Source organism: Armigeres subalbatus, chromosome 2 (assembly GCF_024139115.2).
Source record: "Armigeres subalbatus isolate Guangzhou_Male chromosome 2, GZ_Asu_2, whole genome shotgun sequence".
Classification (NCBI taxonomy): Eukaryota; Metazoa; Arthropoda; class Insecta; order Diptera; family Culicidae; genus Armigeres; species Armigeres subalbatus.
Window position 1 is genome coordinate 87,864,894 of NC_085140.1, and position 24,965 is coordinate 87,889,858.

General features: G+C 38.1%; 1 protein-coding gene across 2 annotated transcripts in view; it reads right to left on the reverse strand.

The window, feature by feature from the left end:
• LOC134209761 (acidic leucine-rich nuclear phosphoprotein 32 family member A) overlaps positions 1 to 23,883 on the reverse strand; it is a 29,552-nt gene extending 5,669 nt beyond the window's left edge. The window contains exons 1-6 of one of the 2 annotated variants that reach the window (XM_062685799.1): positions 23,467 to 23,883; positions 2,306 to 2,682; positions 2,163 to 2,236; positions 1,669 to 2,052; positions 1,520 to 1,593; positions 1,305 to 1,452 (exon numbers count right to left, since the gene is read on the reverse strand). In XM_062685799.1, coding sequence (XP_062541783.1) covers positions 1,305 to 1,452; positions 1,520 to 1,593; positions 1,669 to 2,052; positions 2,163 to 2,236; positions 2,306 to 2,682; positions 23,467 to 23,514 — 1,105 coding nt within the window. In that variant the 5' untranslated portion in view covers positions 23,515 to 23,883. The remainder of the gene's footprint in view (positions 1 to 1,304; positions 1,453 to 1,519; positions 1,594 to 1,668; positions 2,053 to 2,162; positions 2,237 to 2,305; positions 2,683 to 23,466) is intronic. The other variant, XM_062685798.1, reaches the window with a different exon arrangement.
• Between the last annotated feature and the right edge of the window lie 1,082 nt (positions 23,884 to 24,965).

A 24,965-nucleotide genomic window follows, 5' to 3' on the forward strand; every position in this document is an offset into this window, starting at 1 on the left:
CGGCTACATTTTCATTTGGTCTCTTGAAAATGAAAAAAGGAACTGTTTTCGTTTTCACATGACAGTCACGAAAACTACCAGTAATGGTTCCAATCAATTTCATGATTGAGTTCGTCCGTGTGTGCTGCCACGCTTGACTCGAAACGGTTTTTTGTTTTTTTTTTAATCTTTATTATTGTGAATTGAACGGTTTTTTTTGTGTTCTACGGCGTTTTAGCGCTCTTTCAGGCGGGTCTTCACCTTTCGGCGTGTTTGACCGATGTAAACGGCTGGGCAATCCTTACAAGGAATTTGATATATTCCTGATAGGTCATCTGGAGGTACTTTGTCTTTCAGGCTACAGAGCAAGTCTCGTAAAGTGTTATCACTTTTATGGACTTTTACGACAAGGGTTACACGTAGTCCATAAAAGTGATAACACTTTACAAGACTTGCTCTGTAACCTGAAAGACAAAGTACCTCCAGATGACCAATCAGGAATATATCAAATACCTTGTAACACGCCGAAAAGTGAAGACCCGCCTGAAAGAACACAAAAAAATGAACGAGTTAAGCGTGGCTGCACACACGGACGAACTCAATCATGAAATTGATTGGAATAGCGCGAAACTCATCAAATCCACCAGGAAACCATCACACCTCAACTCTTGGGAATCAATGTTCATCACCAGCACCAAAAAAACATTGATGAATGAAGATGATCCCCCCATTATGTCCTGCCTCTACAGTTTAACCAACACAACTATACATTAGCCTAACCTAAAAGTAACCAGTCGGACATTGTCCTGAAGATGGGTGACATCGCGCCCGCAACCGGTCGACAGAAAGGTAATTTTTAACTCCTTTGACGATTGTAAGAGTGTTATGTCTTGTCTCGCGTTGCGTCTTTAAGCACAAAGAAATTTTCGCAGTCACCCAGTCCTTTTTTTACACGGGTGGGTTTTAATCGATTAAGACCTTTAGCATTAATGAAACTATGAATTAATCCCATGAAAAACTTTACAAAAAATCAAAGAAAATTCAGGTGGTGTTTGAAAAGCTATGGAAGATCAAGTTAACCGGGGAATTTAAGAATACCAACCGTGTAAAAAATATTGGGTGTAGACAATATTTTAAACAGAGTATTTTAGAGGGTTATGAAAAAAATAAAACGGTCACATTAATATTGAACGATCGTGCGGTATTGCAACGGATCAAGCAATTTCGAAACTACTAATACACTAGTAACTGTTCCAACAAGACAAGCATAAATAATTCCAATTTGGGACGTTCGACGAACGTTATTCGTCCTTTTAGTCACTTACCTTCACTGTCGGATCCGGCGTTCTCCGCTGCGGCTTCACCTTCGCCGTCGTCTTCATCCTCATCGGTGGGCTCATCGAAGTCTTCATCGACCTCCCCATCCTCCTCATTCCAGTCGGATCCATCTTCCTCGAGATTTTCATTGTAAACCTGCAAATCGACAGCGGTTAGATAACGTTCACTACAAAGCTGAGCTGATAGAAGCCCCCCAACTTACATCAGCTAACGAAACATCATTGTCGTCCTCGTCTTCCTCATCGTAGTCGGAGGAATCATCTAGATCGGGATCGTCTGTAAGTGAAACAAAAAGAAGACACAGTTCCAGCATTAGTACTCTAACGAAGCATTCAATCGGGCGAAACTAACGATCGATCAGTTGCTGCCGGTCGCCTTGCACGTAGCAAATCTGATTGATAAAGGCTAGTAGGGAAAGAAAGGCCAACAAAAGCGATCCCAACGAAACCGGATTCGCACTGCCACTACACGGATCGGATTGCTGCATTTTGGATTTTTGTTCATCTTCTTTTCGTCTCCTCTGAATTTCCTCGTACAATTCATCCAGATCGTCTTTGGGTGCTTCGGTGGCTACATCAACATCTTCTGAATTCCTAAGCTCCAACTGACCAAGCTGGGACTCCAGGCCGTTGACTTCACTCGAAGGCTCAGCCCGTTTCTGTTTCAGACGCGACTCAAACGCTTCCAGTTCGTTCAGATCGATGTCGATGCCATTGATGGAGAAACATGCCCTATCTACAATGTGGCCGAATGCTCTCATTGGTTGTCAGAGGTTCTTGGTTGCAATGAATGAGGGATGCGAATGATGTCTGAAAACAATGTAATGGAAATACACAGATACTAACCTTCATCATCTTCAGTGGCACCGTTAGCTTCGTCTTCTTCGTCTGATGGTGCCTCGGCGTCATCTTTGTCGAATCTGAGGGTCATTGAGAATGCAACTGTTAGTTTCTGCAATTGATGATGATTGGCCCTAGGCAGAACTTACCCGTCCAAATACTTCAGCGAGGGGATCAGCTCGAAGATTTTGTCCCGATAGTTGGGGGTCATTGTCACCTCATTGTTGAACAGATCCAGTACTTCGAGGTTTTCCAGCTCCTTCAGCGGTTGTAGCTCTTCGAAGTCCTTGATCCGATTGCCGGACAGGTTCAGGTGTGTCAGCTTGGGGCTACCGGTGAGGTGGCTCAGGGCGTTGTGGATGCGGTTGTCCGACAGTTCCAGCTTGCGGAGGGCCGGCAGCTTGGGGAAGCTCTTCAGTGACACTAGTCCGACGTTGATCAGGCTGAGCACTTCCAGCGCTTTGAAGCTATCGGTAAGGCCTTCGATACTGGTGCTGCGGCAGTTGTCCAGGATGAGTTCGGTGATCTGCGGAAGGAAGGAGATGCATATACGATGAGTCGTATAAGGTAGTGTTCCGATTTAACAAATGGAGGGGGGGGGGTGAAGCAGCTTGATTTTTTTTTACTTTAATCGCATCCCACATCGAAGGCTCGCAACTACGTATTTATCGAGGGGGCTAATTCAATTGGCCATTTGGCCGTTTGGCAAAAAAAAACTAAGTATAAAATCTCTAGGCAAATGCGTGTTTTACACAAGTCGTCTATATTTTTGCCTTATTTTGATCACATGCATGGTTTTAAAGGGGCAATTTATTGTTTTGCTCAATTCCAGGCAGATTTGTGATATAAATGAAGGAAACATATACTCATTTGCCTTATTCCTGGCAAATACGTTATTTCAAAGAAGTTAGGGTTCATTCACAAATTACATAACGCAAAAATTGACCATTTTCAACCCCCATCCACCCCCTCGTAACGTTTTTTGTATGAAAAGGTTCTGAAATTTATATGGGCCGTAACGCCTCCCACCCCCTAAGGCGTTATGTAATTTGTGAATGGGCCCTTATTTACTGTTTTCGTTATTTTACTGGCAAAAGGCGAGCACAAATGAAGAAATGATCTAATCATTTTAATTCTTACAAGCAAATACGCTATTCGCCATTCAGGTGTTCTTCGTAGTGCTGCGCCACCTTTGAATCACCTCACGGTCGTTCGTAAGAAGGTTCCCGTTTATGTCCTTACTCATATCAGGCTGCGGCACGTGGCCATTATGTCAACGGTTCAACTTCTCATAGAACTTCCGTGTGTTATTAGCGCGGTACAGTTGCTTCATCTCTTCAAGGTCTCGATCTTCTTGCTGGCGCCTTTTCCTCCGGGAAATCGAGTTTTGTTTGTTCCACGTCCGTTTATATCGTGCCTCGTTTGCCTTCGTGCGGTGTTGTAGCAATCTCGCCCATGCTGCATTCTTCTCTTCCACTAACTGCTCACATTCGCCGTCATACCAGTAGTTTCTCTGATCCGAGTCCAAAGCTCACTATCGTTTTGTAGCCGCTTAATGTTTGGCCGTTCGACTTCGACGTGTGTTGTACAGCAGAGTTTTGAGCGCAGGCATACTGCAACTAGGTAGTGATCGGATTCAATATTCGCACTGCGGTAAGTGCGGACGTTCGTGAGGTCGGAGACTAGGTTGTTGCCGATTATATCGAGTCGTATTATCCCTTATATTGTTGCTCGTAATAATTGGTTTTACAGGCGACTTATTGGGCCTGCGCAAACCTCCTGTCTCGTCGGAGGGCCGTTGTGGCAGGTCTGTTTAGTGTTCCACGTAACACCGGGACTTGGTCTTGTGCGCTTTGAGCGGCACACGGTCGCTTTGCTTGCGGATACATGCAGCCTATTATAGAATTTTAACAGAGCCCACTGTCAAACCCCGCCACATCCTAAACAAGCCCTACAACTGACATATGACCTGGGGTGGGATCGTCAAATCATCTTTCCGTTCAATCAAAGTTAATTGCCTATATTCCGGGTATTAAACCACCCGACTTGGACATTAATTTACAATGTTCTTAAAACTCATGGGTTCGAGTACCATCGAAGGAAAAGTGGTTAAGTGGAAAAGAGGTATGAATGCAAGATGTTCTTCAGCAGAACCTGTGATAACAGATTTGCTAGACTTGGCCCGAACATCGTCGGCTTTAGTCTAATCGAAACGAAAAGCTGAACCACATGTTAACACATTTTCATACCTAACTACCACTTTTATAGTTATGATTGCAAACATTGTGCTATTGTTTGTTATATGCGTATCTTCATGGTCAAGGCCGAGCCAAAATGCCCAAAATGGTACATTCCATTTTGTTCTATTATCAAAAGAGTGAGGGAATGTGTTGCAAATTCTTAAGAATCATGTCCTCAACTTCTAGATAAATAACTGCTATTGTGGAATGGTCGGAATGGTATCAAATCTAAAAACGTGATTGGGTATGTAACCGCCAATGGTTTTGCGCGAGATACCAATCAAATTTTTGGATCCTCCGTGGTTGTGTGCGTTCCGCTACTGTTTCACTCATCATTGCACCGACGACGAACGAACGGTACAAAATCAACACAATCAGATGGTGCGGTGTTGTACGCTGGTCATCGATTTTCTTCGTCGTAGTGTTGTCAGATCGAGAATAATATTGAATGCGTTGTTTATTCGTCGATTCGATTGGTCCAATAGCAGTATGGGAAAGGACCTTGAAATCAGCCATCATCGCCGCTGACCGAACTTTTGACAACGTGTTTCAGCATAGATCAAAGGCACAGAATTGCGCAATCACATTTTTTGCCGCACCAGAAATGCAACTGGATTGCATCGCGCGCCACCTGGATCAAAGGCAATGTGTGGGTGGCTTTTGCATAACTGTACCTGAGTGAATAGCGACATAAACATACCGCTTTGGAGAATGAGCAGAGAGTGCGGGTTGGTCGGCGCAAAGCAGAGATAGTAAAATCGATCAAGTCGGTCGGAAGGAGGACGTGTGTTTACATTTTTCTCATCGAAGGAAACGAAACGGCTTTTCTCGAGAACGAAAACAACGAAAGTTTAACAAATACCAACCCAATTCTGTTTCGATTATCGCGCGCCCATCGAGAAGCGAGCACTCATTTTGCGGCGCGCGATTGTTGCCTACGACCAACACAGACATTGCTGCTCCACCAACCCAGTCGCGTTTGAGCGTTCACTCGATCAAGCAGCACTCCCTACTCCGGACATGCCAGGTGCCCAAAAAGATGTCGTAATCAGTGTAATTTTCCGAGCAAAAGTGTGCCCTAGTGGTCCTCAGTCGGTGCGTTACGGCGCGCTCGATCGTGTGGTGCCCACCGGGGCCCTTAAGACCCAGGAAAAGTGCCTGAAAAGCGAGTGCCAAAGTGGAAAATTTTGCAGCTGCCATCGCAATGAAAAAGCAAGATGGCGGCGATGAGTTCGACACTCGTATGCATGAAGGCAAGAGGTTTTCCTGTTAACTCGTTCACACAACAAGGTGCGAGGCGGCGGCGGCGGCGTCAAGCAGTGAGTGGCTGTGTGCTGTCCATAGCGGCACAGCAGTGATTAACTACTCTACTACGGGTGTGTATGTGTGTATGGTCGCAACCATGAGGAATTATGAGTGACCAAGGCGCGAGACATCCATTCAAGAAAAAGAGCTACGAAGGAGTGTTGGTCGAATCGAGCTTCACGATTACGAAACGTCGTAATAAAAATCGGCGTTCGCACCCTCTGGCCGCGGTGTTTCTCTGGAAGTTATAGTACAGAACTTACAACTTTAATTGCGATTAACAGATTCGAATATTATTTTTAAATACTTAATAACTTTTGTTATGTGGTTACAAGTCAGTGGCGTCGCGTGACCTCACTTTTTACCTGTGCACTGACACGAAAAAAGAAAATTTTAATATTTCTACAGCCCAGATGGAAAATAAAAACTATCAAAATCGTACAAACTAATCAAAATCTAGTTATTCTATACATTTCTGCAAAAAAAATCCTTAAATTTTAATCCAGTGCCCAGAAACGCCACTGTTACAAATGAAAATTTTGATATTACAATTGATATAACAACTAAATTTTAGTTTCATTATCACAAGTCACACAGATTCGAATCCTATCAAAACTTGAAAATGGGATGTGTTGGATGATGGGATGTAGTAATACTTGGATTATTTTTATCTTTTTCATGTAACTCATATGTGAACTTCTTAATATTTTTTTTTATTATGTGTTAAAACTGCAGAAATGTGTACTTATCGAGGTTTACAAACAAAATAGCTCTAAAAACTTTTTATACAATATCAATCAGAGAAACACCGTTCCTCTATTCTATCCCACTTTAATGTCGTTTTCGTTTTTGCGGTGTAGCTGCACCGGGTGTACACTTTCTGCACTGAAATTGTTCTTTTTTGGTTTTCGCTCTACACTCAAACCCCACTTTTTCGTGCACCGTACGGAAAGTGTAGCACGCATAAAATCGAGAGTGTAACTTGTTCGAATGGTGGTGTTACCAATACAGCCGCATGCCACGTGCTTGTTGCTGTCAAATTCTGTTTTGTTTTGGCTTCGGTTTTGATGTACCGGGTGCGCGTTGGAGTTAGATTTTTTTAATAAAGTGGGAATGGTAATTACGCATTTTAATTCTATTTATCTAATACAAAATAAATAAAAATGTAGTTTTATGTATGTCATAAGAGAAGGATAATTAAAAACAGTGAAGGACATTTACTAATCGATTAGTTTATAAAAGTTAGGCGATGAATCAAGGTAAAAGAAATTGCTTACATTCAACCAGTTGTATTGTATACTAATTCATGTTCCTGCTATTAAATTTTATCTTTCGTTACTTTGACCATCGGTTTGAATATATTATTAGTCATGAAATTATTCTAATAAACAATTTTTTTTTGTGGAACTTGAAAATAGTTCCAAAATTTTGAACCAACATCAGAACTTGTTCTTCGAAGTATCTTTTGGAAAAATCAACTATCTTGAGGTGAAAAATCATTCCATAAACTCTTTTGAATTCCAAATTTTTGGTATTTGCAAAGGATTTTCGCAACATTTTTAGATTTTGAATATTCAGCTTTGATCTATTGAGATTTTGTTAATTTTTATTATCTTATAGAATCTAATGACTCAAATAGCAATAATTACAGTCTGGCTTTGCTAGCTCACATTTTATTACATGGGCCACCTTTTAGTTGAGCCTTTGCTGGTTAATCCATGGAATTGAAAACGTAGTTGAGCATATTTAGCATAATTGAACATAATTTGTGAATTGTAATGTTTAAGTCGCAGTACATATGTTCAAATGGCTGACAGGTCACCCCTTAAAAATAAAATTCAATAGATGAGGCGATGTGTTATAGCCTATTCAGATTACGCCATTAATCTTAATAAATATCGTGTACCAGTGGAATTGAAAATTGAATGTATGTAGATGGGCATCAAGTTACTCTTTATCATATTTATTATGTATAATAAATGGCGCAATTTTAAACAGCTATTAGCTGAATCAGCATATCACGAATGTACATGTATAACAAGATTAGTTTAGAATCGAATTTAGAATGTATAAACTGATTCGAGCTTTTTAAATTCGTTTAATAAATATCTTTGCAAAGCAATATTTTATAAAACTGAAAAACTTTGGAAACCAATTTCATTTATAATACATTCTACTTTTCACTTAATTTGTGAGTGCTAAGAAAAATGTATGTCTCTTAAGAACCGAAGTTCGCCACATTGTTATATAATAGCAAATTTAAGATTAGTACAAACAAACGTTTCCCTAAGAATCCAACATTCTTCTCAAAAACCTGAAATGGCCCAAGAATTTCCAATGAAAACCCAAAAATTAATCTACTTGTAGTTTTGTATTGTGATTACAGGCATACCTCGATAGTACGTACCCTCGATAGTGCGTACCCTCGATAGTACGTACCCTCGATTGTACGTACATTTTACCTCGATAGTACGTACAAAAAAAAAATTTTTTTTTCGTTCAATTTTCTGTACGATTTTAGTAAAAATTTGAATAAGGCATTTTATGAGACAGATCGAAACAGCTGTTTTTCTCGTATTTATCTACTTTGACAATTGGTGGGAGCCCGTTTGTTTGGTAATTTCGGGCATAACATTTCGATGGGTCCCAACATCAATTCTACCTATTTTACTTTTCGGCTACCAGGGCTTAAGAACAAAGTTTTTCATATGATTCTTAAAACGTGTCGTTAGTTTATCCATACCATTGCATTCTAAGCATGAAAAGCTGAAGAAAACACGAATGAAAAGTAAAACGTTTAAAACATTATTTTTTGTTCGGACCTAACGGAATGTTCACGCAGAATCATATCAAAACAAAACATCAAAAGTAAATAATCGGGCCACCGCGAAACGTCTCATAAAATACCTTATATGCTTTGATCATGGCACATGCGGGGTCCTTCATATGTTACGTAATAATTTTACAACTGATTTAAACACCATCGAGTGGTTGTAACGAATTTAGTAGCAAAACTTTGAGAAAAGCAGCGTGCCAAAAATGTTTGCCAGTCTTACGTAACACATATTATACTCTCATTTAGAACAATTGAAGGAACATCTGAAACAGCTAAGCGATGCGGAGCGTGTCCAAGCCCTTATAAAGCAGAATATCAGTAAGAGGAACTCTTTTGTCTTGGACGCGTTCGCACACGCACTCGCGTGAGTTTTTCACTGGCATAAGAGTGTTATCAGCAATAATTGAAATTTTATGGGCATGATTTTCTTACAAAACAGATTAGCTATCCACTTAATTGAACAAATATTATGTGTATGAATTATTTTATCTATCAAGGAAATTAGTTCCAGTTCTATAACCCTCCTCCAAGCATTAGCTCATCTGATAGATCAGAAAATATTTCCCCAAGGAGTAAGTTAGTTTCAAGATTTGTTTCTTGAGAAACAAATTAGCAGCGTTACTAAAATGAGGAAAAATTTTGGTCGACAATTTCCTCTGAGACGTCTTACTGGGATTTCCGAAGAAGTTTATCCTGGAACCAATGGCGTAGCCAGAAAATTGGTCTGGGCGGGGAAAAAAAATTTCTTCTAAAAATGTTGTCTCTGGGGGGGGAGGTTATGTCCAAAACCACCCCCGTGGCTACGCCACTGCCTGGAACAGTAGTTCCTCCTTTGGGTTTTTCCTGGGATACCTTGGTAGTATGGTCGAAGATTCCATACATGTTTTAACTCAATATTCTATCTAGACCTGCGCGCCGATTAAAATTTTATCGACGGTGAGGCGTGATAGATCATTTTCACTCAATGGCAGTGGCGTGGTGGTGATTAGCGGCGGCGTGAGTCAGCGTGAATAAATTTCATGTATTACAAGTTTTCCGGATTTTTTTTACCTACAAAAATTCCCCTAGAAATACCTCTAGAAATTATTTAAGGGATTCTCCCGGAAGATCCTGCAGCCATTCTCAAAATTTCTACGGTACTTTGCTTAAAATTTTTATAAGAAATCATCAGTATTTTCCGCAAGTAATTTTTTTCAGGAATTCACAGCAATATCTTAAAAGAATAACCCGAAAATTATTCGAGAAACTCTCTCACTTTTTATTCCAGAAATTCCTCCATGTATTCCCCAAAAATCCGCCAATAATTTCCTGGAAATTACTTGAAGAACTTCTTCAGAAATCTTTTTTAAAGTTCCCCCGAAAAGTTCTTCAAGAATTATCCGGGAATTCGTTTCGGAATTCCCACAGAATTTTCTCAAATTATTCTGCAGAAATTTCCTTCAAGAACTGCTCCGGGAAGTTCCTTTTTCAGGAAGAATAGGAGTATCCGAAAGGATTTCCTGAAGAATTTCCTAAAGTAATTTTTGAAAAAAAATTCACTGTGGATTTCTTGGTTTGAGTTTGAGTTTCGAAAAATATTGATGGATTTACCTATGGATTTCCTGGAGATATTCTCGGAAAAAATCCTAAAAAAATATCTGATACAAATCTAGGAGAAATTTGAAACTATGAAGTTTTTTAATGAATTTCCTGAAGAATTTTCAGAGGAAAATATTTATGAATGTCAAAACAAATTTCAAATAAAGTTTTGAAATAATTTCAAATTTAAATACGAAAAAAATTCTAGTAGAATTTCAGAGGGTGTTCTTGGAGTAATTCCTTAGTTTCCTGAAGAACAAAGCTACATTTTCAGAAAAAAGTATCTTTATGTTTGGTCAGAGATCCACGCTAGTTGCAGTTTGTGAGTAGATTAACATCCAATGATTTAGATTCAAATACTTTATCGACAGACACCAGTGGTACCTCAATTCATCAAGCTGATACCGATCAAGTATATAAAAGTCGGCCCTCCAGGCCTCCTATCAAAAATCGTTTTTCAGTTTATAGCCTTTTCGTTACACCTCGATGTACGAGAAAGGCACAAACGGTTCTAAAGACGAGAAAATTAAAATCGCTTTGGTATGGAAGCGTCAATGGAGCCAATAGAATCGCAACGACAGTGACAGTTCAGGACAACCTTAAAGCTTTTCATTACATAAAATCTATAGGTGGAATCCATGAAATACGTCACGTAAAAATGTTGTGATCCACCCCCAATCGGTACTTTTTGTAGTAACATGCATATAATTATGCATGATGTGTAACATATCTTTGTAACGTCACGAATATCACGTAATTCATGGATGTTCCGAAGCATTAACATGCAATATTTCATGAAAACAATAGCCTCACATTTACAAGGACGATAATTTTGCGCAATGCTACATGTAGACATCATTTCAAGAAAAATCTGAGTCATGCTGGTCCGTTGTGTACTATATCAAATATAAATTTGCTTAGAATACAGAGCCTTCTATCGAAATTTTGGCTTCCAAGCGGTTTTATAAACATTACACCGCTCCCAAATAAATAGAAAGGCAAACCATTTTTTTTTTCGGTATTGTTTTGCTTCGATAGTACGTACGCTTCGATAGTACGTACACTACTATTACGGAGGTTTACGTACTATCGAGGTATGCCTGTAATTGGAATATGCTTTTGCATATTTTAATACTTCCATCAGAAACAAAGAAGCTCTTAATGAATCGTTGGCCGTCAAATTTTGCAATATTTGATTCGTTTTGAAATATCATGCATCGTTTTCATGATCTGTCAGACAGTGTGTACTGTGTTCAGCTTTAGATAATCGATGCAATTAAACAGAAAGTAAAAGTAAATTTCTATAAGAGTGACACTATTCATGCAATTTCAATTTAATCCCAACAAGAATGATTGGAATAACATACATATTTCAAAGCAGGCAGCAAGAACAAAAACAAATATGACAGAAGCATGGAAGATGACCGATGTCACACATACTTTCGCAATCTTATTGGGACTGCACTGAAAATGTTCGTTTATGTGGTGCAAAATTATGCACTTTCCGGTGTAGCTACACCACAAAAACGAAAACGACATAAGTTTCGACTGTGGTGCAACGGCGACGACGGACGACGACGACTACAAGCAATATTCAGAGGATGGACAAGGCCTCGATTGCGCTCTCGTCCGTCGTACGTCGAGTAAAAGCAGCCGAGAGGGGTTTTGTTCGGTGTGTCGCGTTTTTTTTTGTTAAGCAATATGGCGGCTGATTTTTCCTACCTACTGAATGATTAATTCGACTGATTTGGGCATTTGCAACTTCGGACAATCGAAATGTGTTACTCAGATGGTAGTAAGACACGATGGAAAGTTATTCGGATTGTGCCGGTTCTTCTAGGATAAGCCATTTCGAGGAACGCCGCACTCACGAAAATCGATCTACAAAGCGCGAAGCTGTTCGCTGATAATGACTAAACTTTGATGTAAACATGCTAGAGCACACGACAAAGTTGGTGGGACTTAGTGCCTGAAAACCATCTGAGCAATAAAGGTTTTCTTAAAGTCCAAATCGAACAAAATTGTAATATATGTGTGTAGATTTGTTTGAGAAAAATATTAGCACAAGAAATGCGGCAGTTTATTTCGATCCAGCAATGGAATTTTAAAATCGCTTTCTATCTCTAGGTAGAGAGACTCCCAAATTTTCGATCACTCAACATGGGTTTTCTCGGGTGCAATAAATTAAAATAAAGTAAAATAGCTGTGATCTTCAAAAAATCGATTCAATTTGAATAATAAGGAATAATATTGTAAAATTGAACTGATATAGATATAAAGATGTTACTTCATTCTTGTTCAATGACGCAGTTGAAGTTGCTCCATCCAAGTTCACTGTCAATATAAAGTTGGATGCAAGGGTTGCTTTACGTAGGTTAAGCTCGTCCTCAAAACGGTCCAAAAGTTCACATATCTTAGCAACTTAATCATTAGAATTTTATCTAATGGCTCGCTCAGTGAGCAAATTGGAAATCATTCAATTTGTAAGGCAATAAATAAACAAGCAATCCTACATCTTTTTTCCGTTAGACGTTCTTTTTTAAATGGAACCGCGATTGTTTCTTGCATGTCATGTCCATTGTTCTGCCGTTGATTTGCATTACAAACTCGGTGTCTGATGTTCGACCGTCTCTGGTTGCAGACGAATCTCCCGAATAAGCAATTGTGAATGCCTCTTTTGCCCAACTGTAGCCTCTGATCTCTAATGAGATTGTCTAACTTGTTTGAATTCGTTTCATTTTATGTTAGTGTAGCACTTTTGAAACTTTCGCATTTGTCAGTCCATCGGATAGAAGAATTCAGCTATTGTACTGCTTCGGATTGATAAAAAAAATTGCAATTTACGATACATACATGGATCGGTTTCAGTCGAATCAGCTCCGTATTTTCAGGATAATTTCTCCTTCAGTGCTACGCTTGATTCATAAAACCCATTCGAATGAGACGATTCTCGCCACATCGACAAGCCTGCAAGAAATCACCACAAGGGAGACGGTACTATGTTGAATTGAAGACAGATTTTAATATCTAACAAAATATTAAAAAACACGATAGGAATCTTTTACATTTATTTATGTTGTTTCAAATGTATAAATTATCATCACAATATATTTTGAAAAATTCCAAAATATTGGTCGAATGTTGGGAGGGAAAAACGGCTTTTATTTTCTCATGTTCTTACAGCAAAATTACTTTGTGGATCCCTTACATATTTAATGTATCGCCTTTCAATTCGATTGCAGTGTAATCATAGATGAAAATATCATTATTTCGATTTGAAAATAAATCATAACTTCGTTAATAACTCAACAGTTACAACCGTGATTGTTGCGTCTGGTGCAAGAAACAATCATCCTTAAAAACACCAAACAATTAAATCTTCGGCAAACTACCCATTCGCAACAATGATAAAAAGAAATATTGACTAAGAGCAATGGATCAATGCACTTACGCCCCTATAATTCTAAGCACGAGGTTTGTGATAAAACAATTGTCTGTTATAAAAAATCGGATAAGCATGTTTGTTTTAGGTATGCACTAAATAAGCCTTCCATCAACTCTCTCTCAAGCCTCTAATTATTTTAAAAATCGAAAACAAAAGTTGAAAAAATGCTGCATGTGTAATGTCTGAAAAATTCACCCGCTGTTCGTTCAAAATCAGGATGATGTTAGTCCAATCTTGAAAAACAGCACTTTTTCAAAAATTTTGTTTTGAATTTAAAAAATACTTAGAGGCGTAAAAAAATATGGGTTCTTTGGGAAAGTTGACTTATATAATTGAGCAAATATTATTAAGCAAATTATTTTTTTTACGGGAAAGGTCAATTAACTGGTGAAATGCCAATAAGAGCAGCGAGTAAAATGGCTGGCGAAGTTTCAGAGCGATCATTTTTCCAAGATCCGTAATTTCATTCATCCGACTTATACATAAAACTTCATTCAAAAATAGTTGAAAATAATGACTTTTTGCGAGAAAAAGTTACTTTAGTGACTTGAGGTCGAAAAAAGAGACTTTTTAGTGACTGGCCCGAAAAAAGTGACCCGCCTCCAGGCCTGTTATAATGGAGGTAAAGCGTTAGTTGTAGTTACTTATACTAAATGATAACAAAATTTCAATCATTTAAATAGTTTAGGTAGGTTACTGCATCTAACACCGTTTTTAGTAGAATTCAAACAACGAACCATTAGACAGAGTTGTAGTAAATCCTTCGCACTCGAAGTCCACTATACAACACATTTTGAAATTTAGCTTCTGGGATCAGTTATTGATAAGCTACTAAATTATCGAACCCAGATTACTTAATGATAATAATGATCGATATCGATAACATCGAATTTTTCACTGAACGCTCGAATTTCTCACCAAAGAGTAATTTTGGAAAGCTAAATTTTCTTTTGCCATACAAATTTGTTCGGGAGATGCTTTAACTTCAACAAGCCACCAAAAATTAAATTTACAAGCTACAATCATTAAATTCTGGCATCGATTCATTTACAGGGCTGTTACAAACTAACCAAATTCCAATCCGAGAAATACGCGACTAACGAAATGAAATCCGCGACTGCAAAATCAAAACTTCGACAAACAAAACACAGAAACACATATCAATGAAAAATTTCAATTCGTTTACTTTTGATCTATCTAAACATTAATCAATAGAGAAAAAGAAAGAATTTATGCCGTATAATGTTTTGAATGGTATATAGCAGACATAAGTTTAGGGACTATAAATAAATGAAGGAAAATTAGTTGAAAAAAAAAAAATTACTTGATTATTTTCAATAGTTTCACAATTTTTACACAAAGTTGAATATAAAAGCAGTTTAATGAAACCATAAAAATGTGCCAAATATTGCTTTTTGTTGTTTTTGTTGCCTTTCTCGTACAACAAAGTTGTACCGAAAGGCTATCATTTCACTCCGAAAACGAGCTTTTTATAGAAGCCTCGGAGACCCATAGTGTTATATACCAATCGACTCAGCTCGACGAGCTGAGCAAATGTCTGTCTGTCCGTGCGTATGTATGTGTGTATGTGTGTGCACAAAAGCTAAGAGTTGGCGATTCCGAGCTATTGGTGGAACCAAAGGGGGAAGCTACCAAAGTGGGATCTACACATTCGAATTGCCATCGATACGAGGTTCAAAATAAGTTGTTCAGATGGCGTTGGGTCACACATAAATCATAAATTGGTAAATGACAATCTTGAAGAGCAATAACTTAAAATGTGTTCACTATTTAGAAACCCAGAGGAGCAGAATCCGTAAGAATTCGATTTTTCTAAACTGATTCTCTAGGCAGGTCCTAAAATCCTACCCAACAAAGCTTGAAGAACTCTCTGCTATTTATCAGAAGCAGGCAGAAATGACCATAAGGTTTGCAGAATGTTTAACATATTGGTCAATATACGGTGTGCTGTCCACGAAGTGATGAATGAAGCTAACATCACTGCATAGTTCATATTGGAGCAGAAGGGAATATAGGAGTTGCGCGATTCTGCTACCCATGAACATACATAACATAAACGAAAAAACACCAATTTGAATCAGAAAGTTGCCATCCAACTATCAACAAGATACCTGAATAGTTATTTACGTCATAATTCTTGCTTAAAAATATCCAAAGTAGCCCCCGATTTGCCAAAAGAAGCCCCCCACGACGGTACCCAGTAGTCGGAGGGATTGCATCGTCTATTGACCATCCATCTATCGCGAGCAGTGGATCGTCGGATTTGCAACAAACCGTGAGTTCCGATGGAGTCTCAATTTCTGTAATGTGCTCAAGGCACGAGTGGTGTTTTAAAATGACATTGGCATCCATTTCTTAAAATATTTTGAATCGCGAAATCGCAGAAATTTTTTTTCATCGAAAAAATATCTAATCAAGCAATGATGGTAATTGAGCTATAACAGTACAAAAGACCAGATTATCAAATAGTTGGAAGCAGCCTGGAGTACTGGGAATCACTATGGAGCAGAATTGGATGCAGCAGAAGGTCACAAAGATGAAGAGCCTCTGTATCGCTTAATCGATTGGACAAAGTTGATTACGTGCGACAACCAGCATGCTTTAGCTTAGTTCCGGCGTTCCCAGATGCAAATTTCAAGGCGTTTGATCCGAACAATGTCAGCAAAATAGACAAAGTGTCGTTTTCAAATTGTAATAATAATGCGCGATTTTCGCAACAACATACAAATGTCAAAAATATTGAAAACAAAGATTAACTTCTAAACACAATTCAGCGACCCGGAAATCCAAAACAAATGTTTTATCAAATATCGTGTAAATATCAACAAACGTTCACACAATAACTACAATATTCTTCTTCTTCTTATTGGCTTGACATCCCCACACTGGGACAGAGCCGCCTCGTAGCTTAGTGTTCATTAAGCACTTCCACAGTTATTAACTGCGAGGTTTCTAAGCCAGGTTACAATTGCAATTTTCAAGAGAGTCTTAATGTAAATCTGCGATTTTCGCGACAATTTTTCAAGGAACTGCGATTTTTGCGACTGGAAGAGCAAATCCGCGATAAATCCGCGAAATTCGCGAAATCCGCGACTGTTGTAACAGCCCTGCATTTATTATATGTGTGAAATTAAAAAATACGAGCTTGTTCGGGTTTCCGCCATTGTGCGACGACTTGAGCTTTGATAAACCGCGCATTGGTGCAGTTACATTGGCGTAGGATCTCTGCACAAGTAGTTACCTATTCTGGACACATGTGATGTCATTGTGTACGAATTCGCTGATTGAGATACTGATATGATATGAGCTCTGTTTTGAATAAATATTGTTTATCAAAAGTCAAACAAATTAAAATTAATATCCGTTGCTGATTTAATTGTAATTTTATTTTCCATTTGTGTTGTGATAATTGTGACCTGCTTTTAAATTCAAATCCTGCTATGCAAAACCTGTTATATTGAACTGTGCGAATGATCTTCTTCTTCATTGGCATTACATCCCCCACTGGGACATTGCCGCATCGCAGCTTAGTGTTCAATTAGCACTACCAGTTATAAACTGGTAGTGCTAAGCCAAGTTACCATTTCTACATTCGTATATCATGATGAGGCTAACACGATGATACTTTTATGCCCAAGGAAGTCGAGACAATTTTCAATCCGAAAATTGTCTAGACCGGCACCGGGAATCGAACCCAGCCACCTTCATGGTCTTGTTTTGTAGCCGCGCATCTTACCGCACGGCTCAGGAGGGCCCTGTGCGAATGATCCAAATTCGTATTTCTAAGAAGCAGTTCAGGAAACTTCAGAAGTAACTTCTGATATCAGCTACGAGAAGGTTGCCAGACAGAGGCATAAAAAAAATGGCAGATTTACTCTCAGAATGATGGTTGTAATCTTGGCGGCAAATCAAACGGATTATATGAGAGTGTTTATCATGGCAAGTGCATACGGTGGGTGAGATTTTCATTGACTGTTGTGTTTAGTGACCGAGGAAATGCGATTGCCGCGAGAGCTCAGTTCGGTTTTCAACTACATAGGGGCTGTCCATAAACCACGTAGACTCTTGAGAGGGGGGGAGGGGTTTCGAAAAAGTCTACGTAAGTCTATGAAGGGGGACGGGGGGTATACCAAAAGTCTACGTAGACTTTTTTTATAACAATTTGTGCAGCAGCTTTGTGAGAAGTTCACTTGTTTGATTTTTAAGTTTTTTTTTGCTGAACTACGGCTTGAAACTACCATGGATTTCACATGGAAATTCTTCTATGTTGATAAGGAAAATTCTCTGAAGTGTTCTATAAAAACCTTAGATTTTTTTAAAATTTCCTCTCCGATTTTATTGCAGATTCTACTAGAACCTCTTTTGATTTTCGGCAGGAACTTCTATGCAAACGACAAGTGATTCTTAAGAATTTTAACGGGAAATTATGTCGTACTTCAACGGAAAATTCTTTGGAATTTACAAAAAAGCATTTTAGAATATCAAATAAAAAGTCATTTGAATTTCCAAAAGACATTTTTAATACTTGTTAGGGAATTCTCCGAAATTTCCTTCAGAATTTCCATTGAGATTTTCTAGAAATTCCAGGATCCTGGGAAATAAATTTGAGCACTTTGATCGACAGAAATGAATTCAAAATTATTATCAAAAATAAATTTTAGAGCTCAGGTTATTTCGCCTTATGTTGGAACTATTTTCAAGTAGATTTTACTGCTGCGTGCTCAATGTTGAAATACCTACATTACAAAAGTAAGAAATTTGCCAATTTATTTTTCAAAAGGGGTTAGACAAAAAGGTTGATTCATGTTTACCCAAGACGATGCATATATGATCTTCATTCCCTAGCAACACACATGTTTCACATAGGTTACTATAATTCATATGTGACCAGATTTGGTCACAATAAAGTTGCTGCAACTATCTTTGTCTAACTTGTGTTGCTCGGGATTAAAGATACATTTTGAGGACTGTAAGACTCTCTGGTCAATTTGTAGCAGGTTCCGGGTGTTCTGCGAAAGTAACTTTTTTCATACATACGGTACTTCTCCGTTGGCCAGGGGCCAATCTGAGGTTTTGCAATGGGACAGTATACTAGAAGAGTTTCCGCGACGGTGATTCCAGTTTCATCAAAATCGGATCATTCTACCCAAAGTTGAATGAATGACAAAATTATTCAAGTATGCCGTATACTTTATATCCATGTTGGAGCATGCAATGTAAGTATTCCTATCTTTTGATAGATTCTTTTAGAAGTCTGAGAAGTCAACAACCAATCTATTTTAGCCACCTCGAAATTTTGTCCAATTTAGCTAAAAAAAGTTATGAAAAGCGTATCTCATCATGCGAAAACGATTATGAGTAGACGCATAGAATCGCATTTTTTTTATATCATGAATACGTCTAATAAAAATGAGAGCTTAGAAATAGAAAAAACCGAAAAGTTAACCATATGACTAAAGAAAAATACGAAACACAGACCTGAACGACTTTCACAGCATATAATTGCTGAGAACGAAAATAAGGGCTCCATTTCACATGTATATGGCCTCATATAAACATAGAATTGTTGACGATTCTGAATAAGTTTATTAAAAACATTATCTCCTTTGCACCAGAGAATTTGGCGATTTCATCTTTATTTTGCAGATTCTAGCTCTTGTTCCAGCATAAAGTATGCGGTGCCCTGATGTGATCTTCTCTTAGGCCCATTGTTGCCTTCTGAAATATAACGTTTTCCTAATCGATATAGTAGTCAAAGATCTGTGATATTGGAAGCATGTCGCTCTGCACCACCACCTAAAAGCTTCAAGATTACATCGCACAAGTTATGCAACTCTTCTTATGCATGACTTCATTTATTATCAATAAGTGGGGAAATGAAAAGGATTTTGATTTGTTTATTGGAAGAAGACATTTCGTCCATCAATTTTTCAGACGAAATTTTATTAAGAGAACGAAGAGCAAATATTAGTAAAAATATAATAGATCAGTTCTTTAGACTAATATTTGTATCACATTTAAAACCCGCAAAAACATTTCCTGGGAAATTCGAGAAACTTATGTTCATATCCATGGAATGGAAGCCCTATTTTCTAGGAAGTCCCTGGGAAACTTTTCTTAATTTCGGTAACTCTTCGGAATTTTCGCGAGGAATTCTTTAGACAGATAAGCAAAACTTTTCGGAATGTCCATAGGAAATTATTGGAAAACTAACGGCAAATTAATCAAAAGTTCTATGGCAAATTCTTTGGAATTATTTATGGAAAATCTTCGGAATTGATATAGAAAATGTTAAAAATTTCCGCTAGAGATTATTTTATTTTTCCTCCAAAAACTCTATGAGTTTCCACAAATAAAATATGTATTTGCAATTTTTGTAAGAAAGCCTTTATCAATTTTACGAAAATTTATTCGAAATTTTTATGAGAAATTCACGAAAATTTCAACAGAAAACTCTTCATAATTTCCATCGAAAATTATTCGGAAAATTCTTTGAAATGTGGAAATTGCTCCAAATTTGAAACAGAAATTTAAAAATATCGTAGGAAACCATTCTAAAATTCCACGGGAAATATTTCGAAATGTTCGTTTAAACTTAAAATTACCTGGGGAAATAAAATAAAATTTTCACTGAAAATTACTAATAATGGGAAAACTTTTGGATTCTAGAAGGAAATTCTTGGGACTCAACTCGAAATTTTTCGAAGTTCTGAAAATTGTTCGGTTTTCTACAAATTTGAACCGTTCAGATGCGTTACAGATTTGAGGCAATGGCGTGCCTATGCAAAAGTGTCGGCGGCGGTGGCGCACACCTCTGTGAAGAATCGAGTTCAACAGAAATAAAATTGGCTTTGAGATTTGAGCTATTCGGGAGCTATGGACAAAGGATTAAATTTTATTACGTTTTAAATTGATTTTTGTTTTGTTAGATTTTGTTCAGTTTAATTTTGTTTTGGAAATTCGAATTTTATGGTAATATTTACATACTGAAATTGGTTTGAATAGCTGAATTGATTAAAACGTTGATCTCCATATTTTTTAAACCGCATATGATATTTTGTGAAATTTAGAAAAGTCTACGTAGACTTCAAAGGAGGGGGGGAGGGGTTTCGGAAAAGTCTACGAAAGTCTACTAGGGGGGACGGGGGGGTTTGAAAATGTGAAATTTCGGTCTACGTGGTTTGTGGACAGCCCCATACAATATTTGAACAATTTCTAACTCGTGACGGATCGAATTTTCTCCAGTTTGACGTTTGCGTACTATCGCCATCTGGTTCTTGATTTGCCTAACTTAGTAAAAACAATAGATGCCGTTAATGTTTATACCAAGATGTAGATATTTTCAAGATAATAATAATTTACTGAAAATCAGCTCATTTTATGCAGAAATTTCAGTTTTTATAATGATATGGAAATGCTAACATCTTCTTCTAAACTTAGACGTACGTGTTCATGATAGAATTTGAGGTGAAAGTATAGATTGTTTGGATACGGCAGGCAAGCAGAATCAGTTTTTACAGCTGTGCGGATTTTGACGAACCGTAGAAATAAAAATTGAACAAATCGTAAAACTTTTCGAAATACGGCTTTTTCGACATGTCCGCATAATCAATGCGACACGTGTTTTCGCGTAGTAGTCTGAATGAATCACTCATACAACTGTTTTATCTTTCCCGCGATCTACAAATAGTTACATGAATGAGTAAGCATAATCTGCTCATGAGATTGAGTGAGAATTAGGAACCCTGGTTTTCGTACAAATCAAAATTTGCAACCTAACATCATTATTGCAGTGGTGTACGACCATTCGACACCAATCCGTTCTCCAATTGCGTCACAACGGAACTCTACACTAATGGTTTTGCCATGTGAGACTGCAACTTCTATAACTCTCGCAGAATCGATGCACTTGACCAGAAAAAGAAATAGGAAATATTATTTTTGAGGTCAAGAAAGATTGCAAAAAAAAAACAAATTTTAAAATTGGTTTATCAAATCTGGGAAACACATTCCAGTATAGTTATATTGCTTCTCAATATCGTAATTGTAATTTATTAATTATACGTGGAACTATTAGTTACCTTTACATCAGGTCAAGGAAAAACAATTTAATACAGTCAAACCTCCATGAGTCGATGTTCTATGACTCGATATCGACTCATGGAAGTAAAATATGCCATATTAAAAAAATGTTTTCTGGGTTACTGTGATGGTCTCTTTAAACAGCTTTCTATAGATTTCCTACCCCACACATCGATATTTCCATGGGATGATGGTCCCTTCAATATCGACTCATGGAGGTTTGACTGTAATGCAAAACAAGATATCTCGGGTACTTATTCAAAAGGACGTATGTGATTTTGTAGACAAAGATTCAAACGTCGATTTGTCCAATCTAATGACACTCCCACGCAAACCAACACCACCAACAGGTGGCCGAGGCTTCCCCTGCCTGTCTGTAGTGATGGTTTGCGTGGGAGTGCTATCAGATTGGACAAATCTGCGTTTGAATCTTTGTTTACAAAATCACATACGTCCTTTTGAATAAGTACCCGAGATATGTATCACCTAAAATGTTTGCGTCAATTACAGTTGCAACTGAGATCGTCTTGAATACATAATTGATCTACAAGCCATAGGATAGAGATATATGCTAGGCTTGTTCATATTATAGGTTGCTTCACCTCACCAAATCCAACTCTATTTTAGCACGTAGGGAAAGCTTGTAACAATAATTCAACAAATTGACATTTAAATCTCATGCACTTTTCTCGATTGAGTTTTGAATTTTTGGACGTGTTTTGTGCTTTTTATACAGTTTATTCATGTAAACTGATGCGACTAACACGAATAAATTCAATTCTGCTTGTTGTCAACTGCAGTTCAACGGGAAAGATTACACATTTTTAGGCCATTTCGCTTGCCAAGGTAAAAAAACAGTTACACCCATTTGAAAACAAAATGAATTAAATCACAATTTATTTCCCTATTTTTTAGTTTTTTACTAACTGTAAAAATGCGAAAATTCATAAAAAAATCATATTAAGTATAGTTAATCTGTACAGTTTATGAATAAATTACATTTTTTACATCTTATTTTTAGGTAGTGAAATTTTAATTACAAACCACCTGTAAGTAAAACTAAAAACATATTTAGAGAAACATCTTTAGATAAATTGCGGTTTGCAACCAAAAATGTTTGAGAACGTCTGACATTTGCTGAAAGGGGCTTCTTATTCTTCATCTATTATTTTTTTCCACTCGTGGCTACTATGCAGGGTTGCTGCGATTATGATGAGAACGAATATTGATTGAGCGTACGGGCGTAGAAGTTAGCCAACCAGTGAGCAGTTCCTGTTGGCCACATTGAAACCGGTTCCGTGGGCCATTTCCGCACTAGTGCCGCTCGAAACGATTCCTCCCAAATCAGGAAGGCGTTGTTTCTTTTTCAAAACTGTCAAAACGAACTTTTGAGGTTAAAATGGGCCACCATTACGCGAACATTGGGCCACTTTTTTGGAACCGACTTGCACCGCCGAAAACGCACTATTTTCGGACCGCAATTTTCCCTTAACAGGTAATCGCCGCTTCGAACGAATATTCTCAAATAGAAATCAAAGGAAAACGCATCCTCGCGGTTTTCTATTCGCAAATGTGCGTGCGGTGCTTTCTGCATACACACACCTTCGGTGTGGGGACGGAGGAAGCCCAGGGTGGCACAGCAAGACGCGAGGAACTCGATTCGAATGCACAGAACGGGGTGGGCGCGCGGCGGAACGAATGGCTGCAAGAAAAGGTTGAATTTCCCCCCAAGGGAAGCGACACTTTATCAGCCCAATCCTTCGGAGAATCAGGTGTCCCTCCCATCCGGTCCGAGGCACTTACCTTGTCATCGGGGAGTCCGCGTTTTTCCAGCGCTATTCTCTTCTCCATTGTTTTGTGTGACGTTTTTCGGACTACTTATAGCCTAACTTCCAACTCCCTGTCCTCAGACGACTACGGCGACTAAAACCGTAATCCGGAATATTGTTACGACCACGATAGTGAAAAAAAATCAACAGATTATACGGCGCACAGCAGGCTGCTTCCGGGCGGAACCACAAATCCTCGCGTTTTGCCTTTCAGACACTTCACTTTCCCTTTTAACGTTAAATTTACTCCGATTGGACACTTTTTGATTACGGTAAAACCTGGAATCTCTGCGTATTTCGCACTTTTTCACTACTTTTCGCTAGTGTTAAGTTTTTGTATGACGACCGCACAGCACAGCCAAAACGTTTGATTAATTTTTTCGATCATCGACCGAGCGACGACGAAACTCTTTTCGTCGATTTTTTCTTCACTCACTTGACACAGACTTAACAGTGCAAGGGTGTGCGAGAAAACCACTCGCACCCGCGTCGTCGGTTTCACCACTACCAGTGAAGCATACCCGGCGGGAGTCCCAGTGAGTTACTTGAACGCCGATTTAGAGGCAACTCAAACCGGCGAAGCGCGCGCCTCTTTTATCGGATGTTTGTTTGTGTTCGGCGACGATGAGTGGGGTGAGTGTCGACTGCCTGCACTGTAAGATAAGTTGTGGACAAAATATATTTTTTATGAAAATTAGGAAATGTTACAGTAGTTCAATGGTTTCGATTCTCAGGGAGTGTCCATGCTAAGAAATTTATGTCACTCCATTATAGATTTTTCTGGAATGGGGCAAAGCTATTAAACTTGCCCTGGATAAAGCCTAGGTTTAAGCGCCATTGTTCGCTCTCTGAAACGGCAAAGAAAGTAAATTATATCAGAAGCCCTTCCCTTCCATTTGTTTCTAGTTAACTAAATTAAATAATGCTTCTTTGTAGACAAACATTTAATTTTTACATTTAATTAACATTTAATAAACTAAACGATATACTAGTGGAACATAAGTTTCCTTGATGTAATTGCATAGCTAATTTGTACTCTAATTAAAAAATGTTGCAAATATTTAAAAAAAATCAAGCCAGGAAAAAACGTTACTAGGAGCTTACGAATGTCAATATTATTTTATGGCTCAGAGACAAATAATACTATGTATTAAAATATGGGTTTCACGGGTTTCATAAGATGTTAAAAAAATGCCAACTTTGTATCAATCGTTAATTCTGTGATCGAAAGTAAAGTTTTTGAAGCATCTATTCTGGTTAAACGCGATATTTTCATCTTTTTAGTATCAACGCATTCAACATGAATATCGAGGACGAGCTCGGTGGACGAGCTCTTCTGCCTTATAAGCAGGAGGTCGTGGGTTCAATTCCAGGCTCGTCCCTTTCCTTCTTTGTATTTCTTCTTCTTCTTCTTTCCTTCTTTTGTCCTACCGAAACGATTCCTACTGTTATAACCTTCCACTCTAACAATTC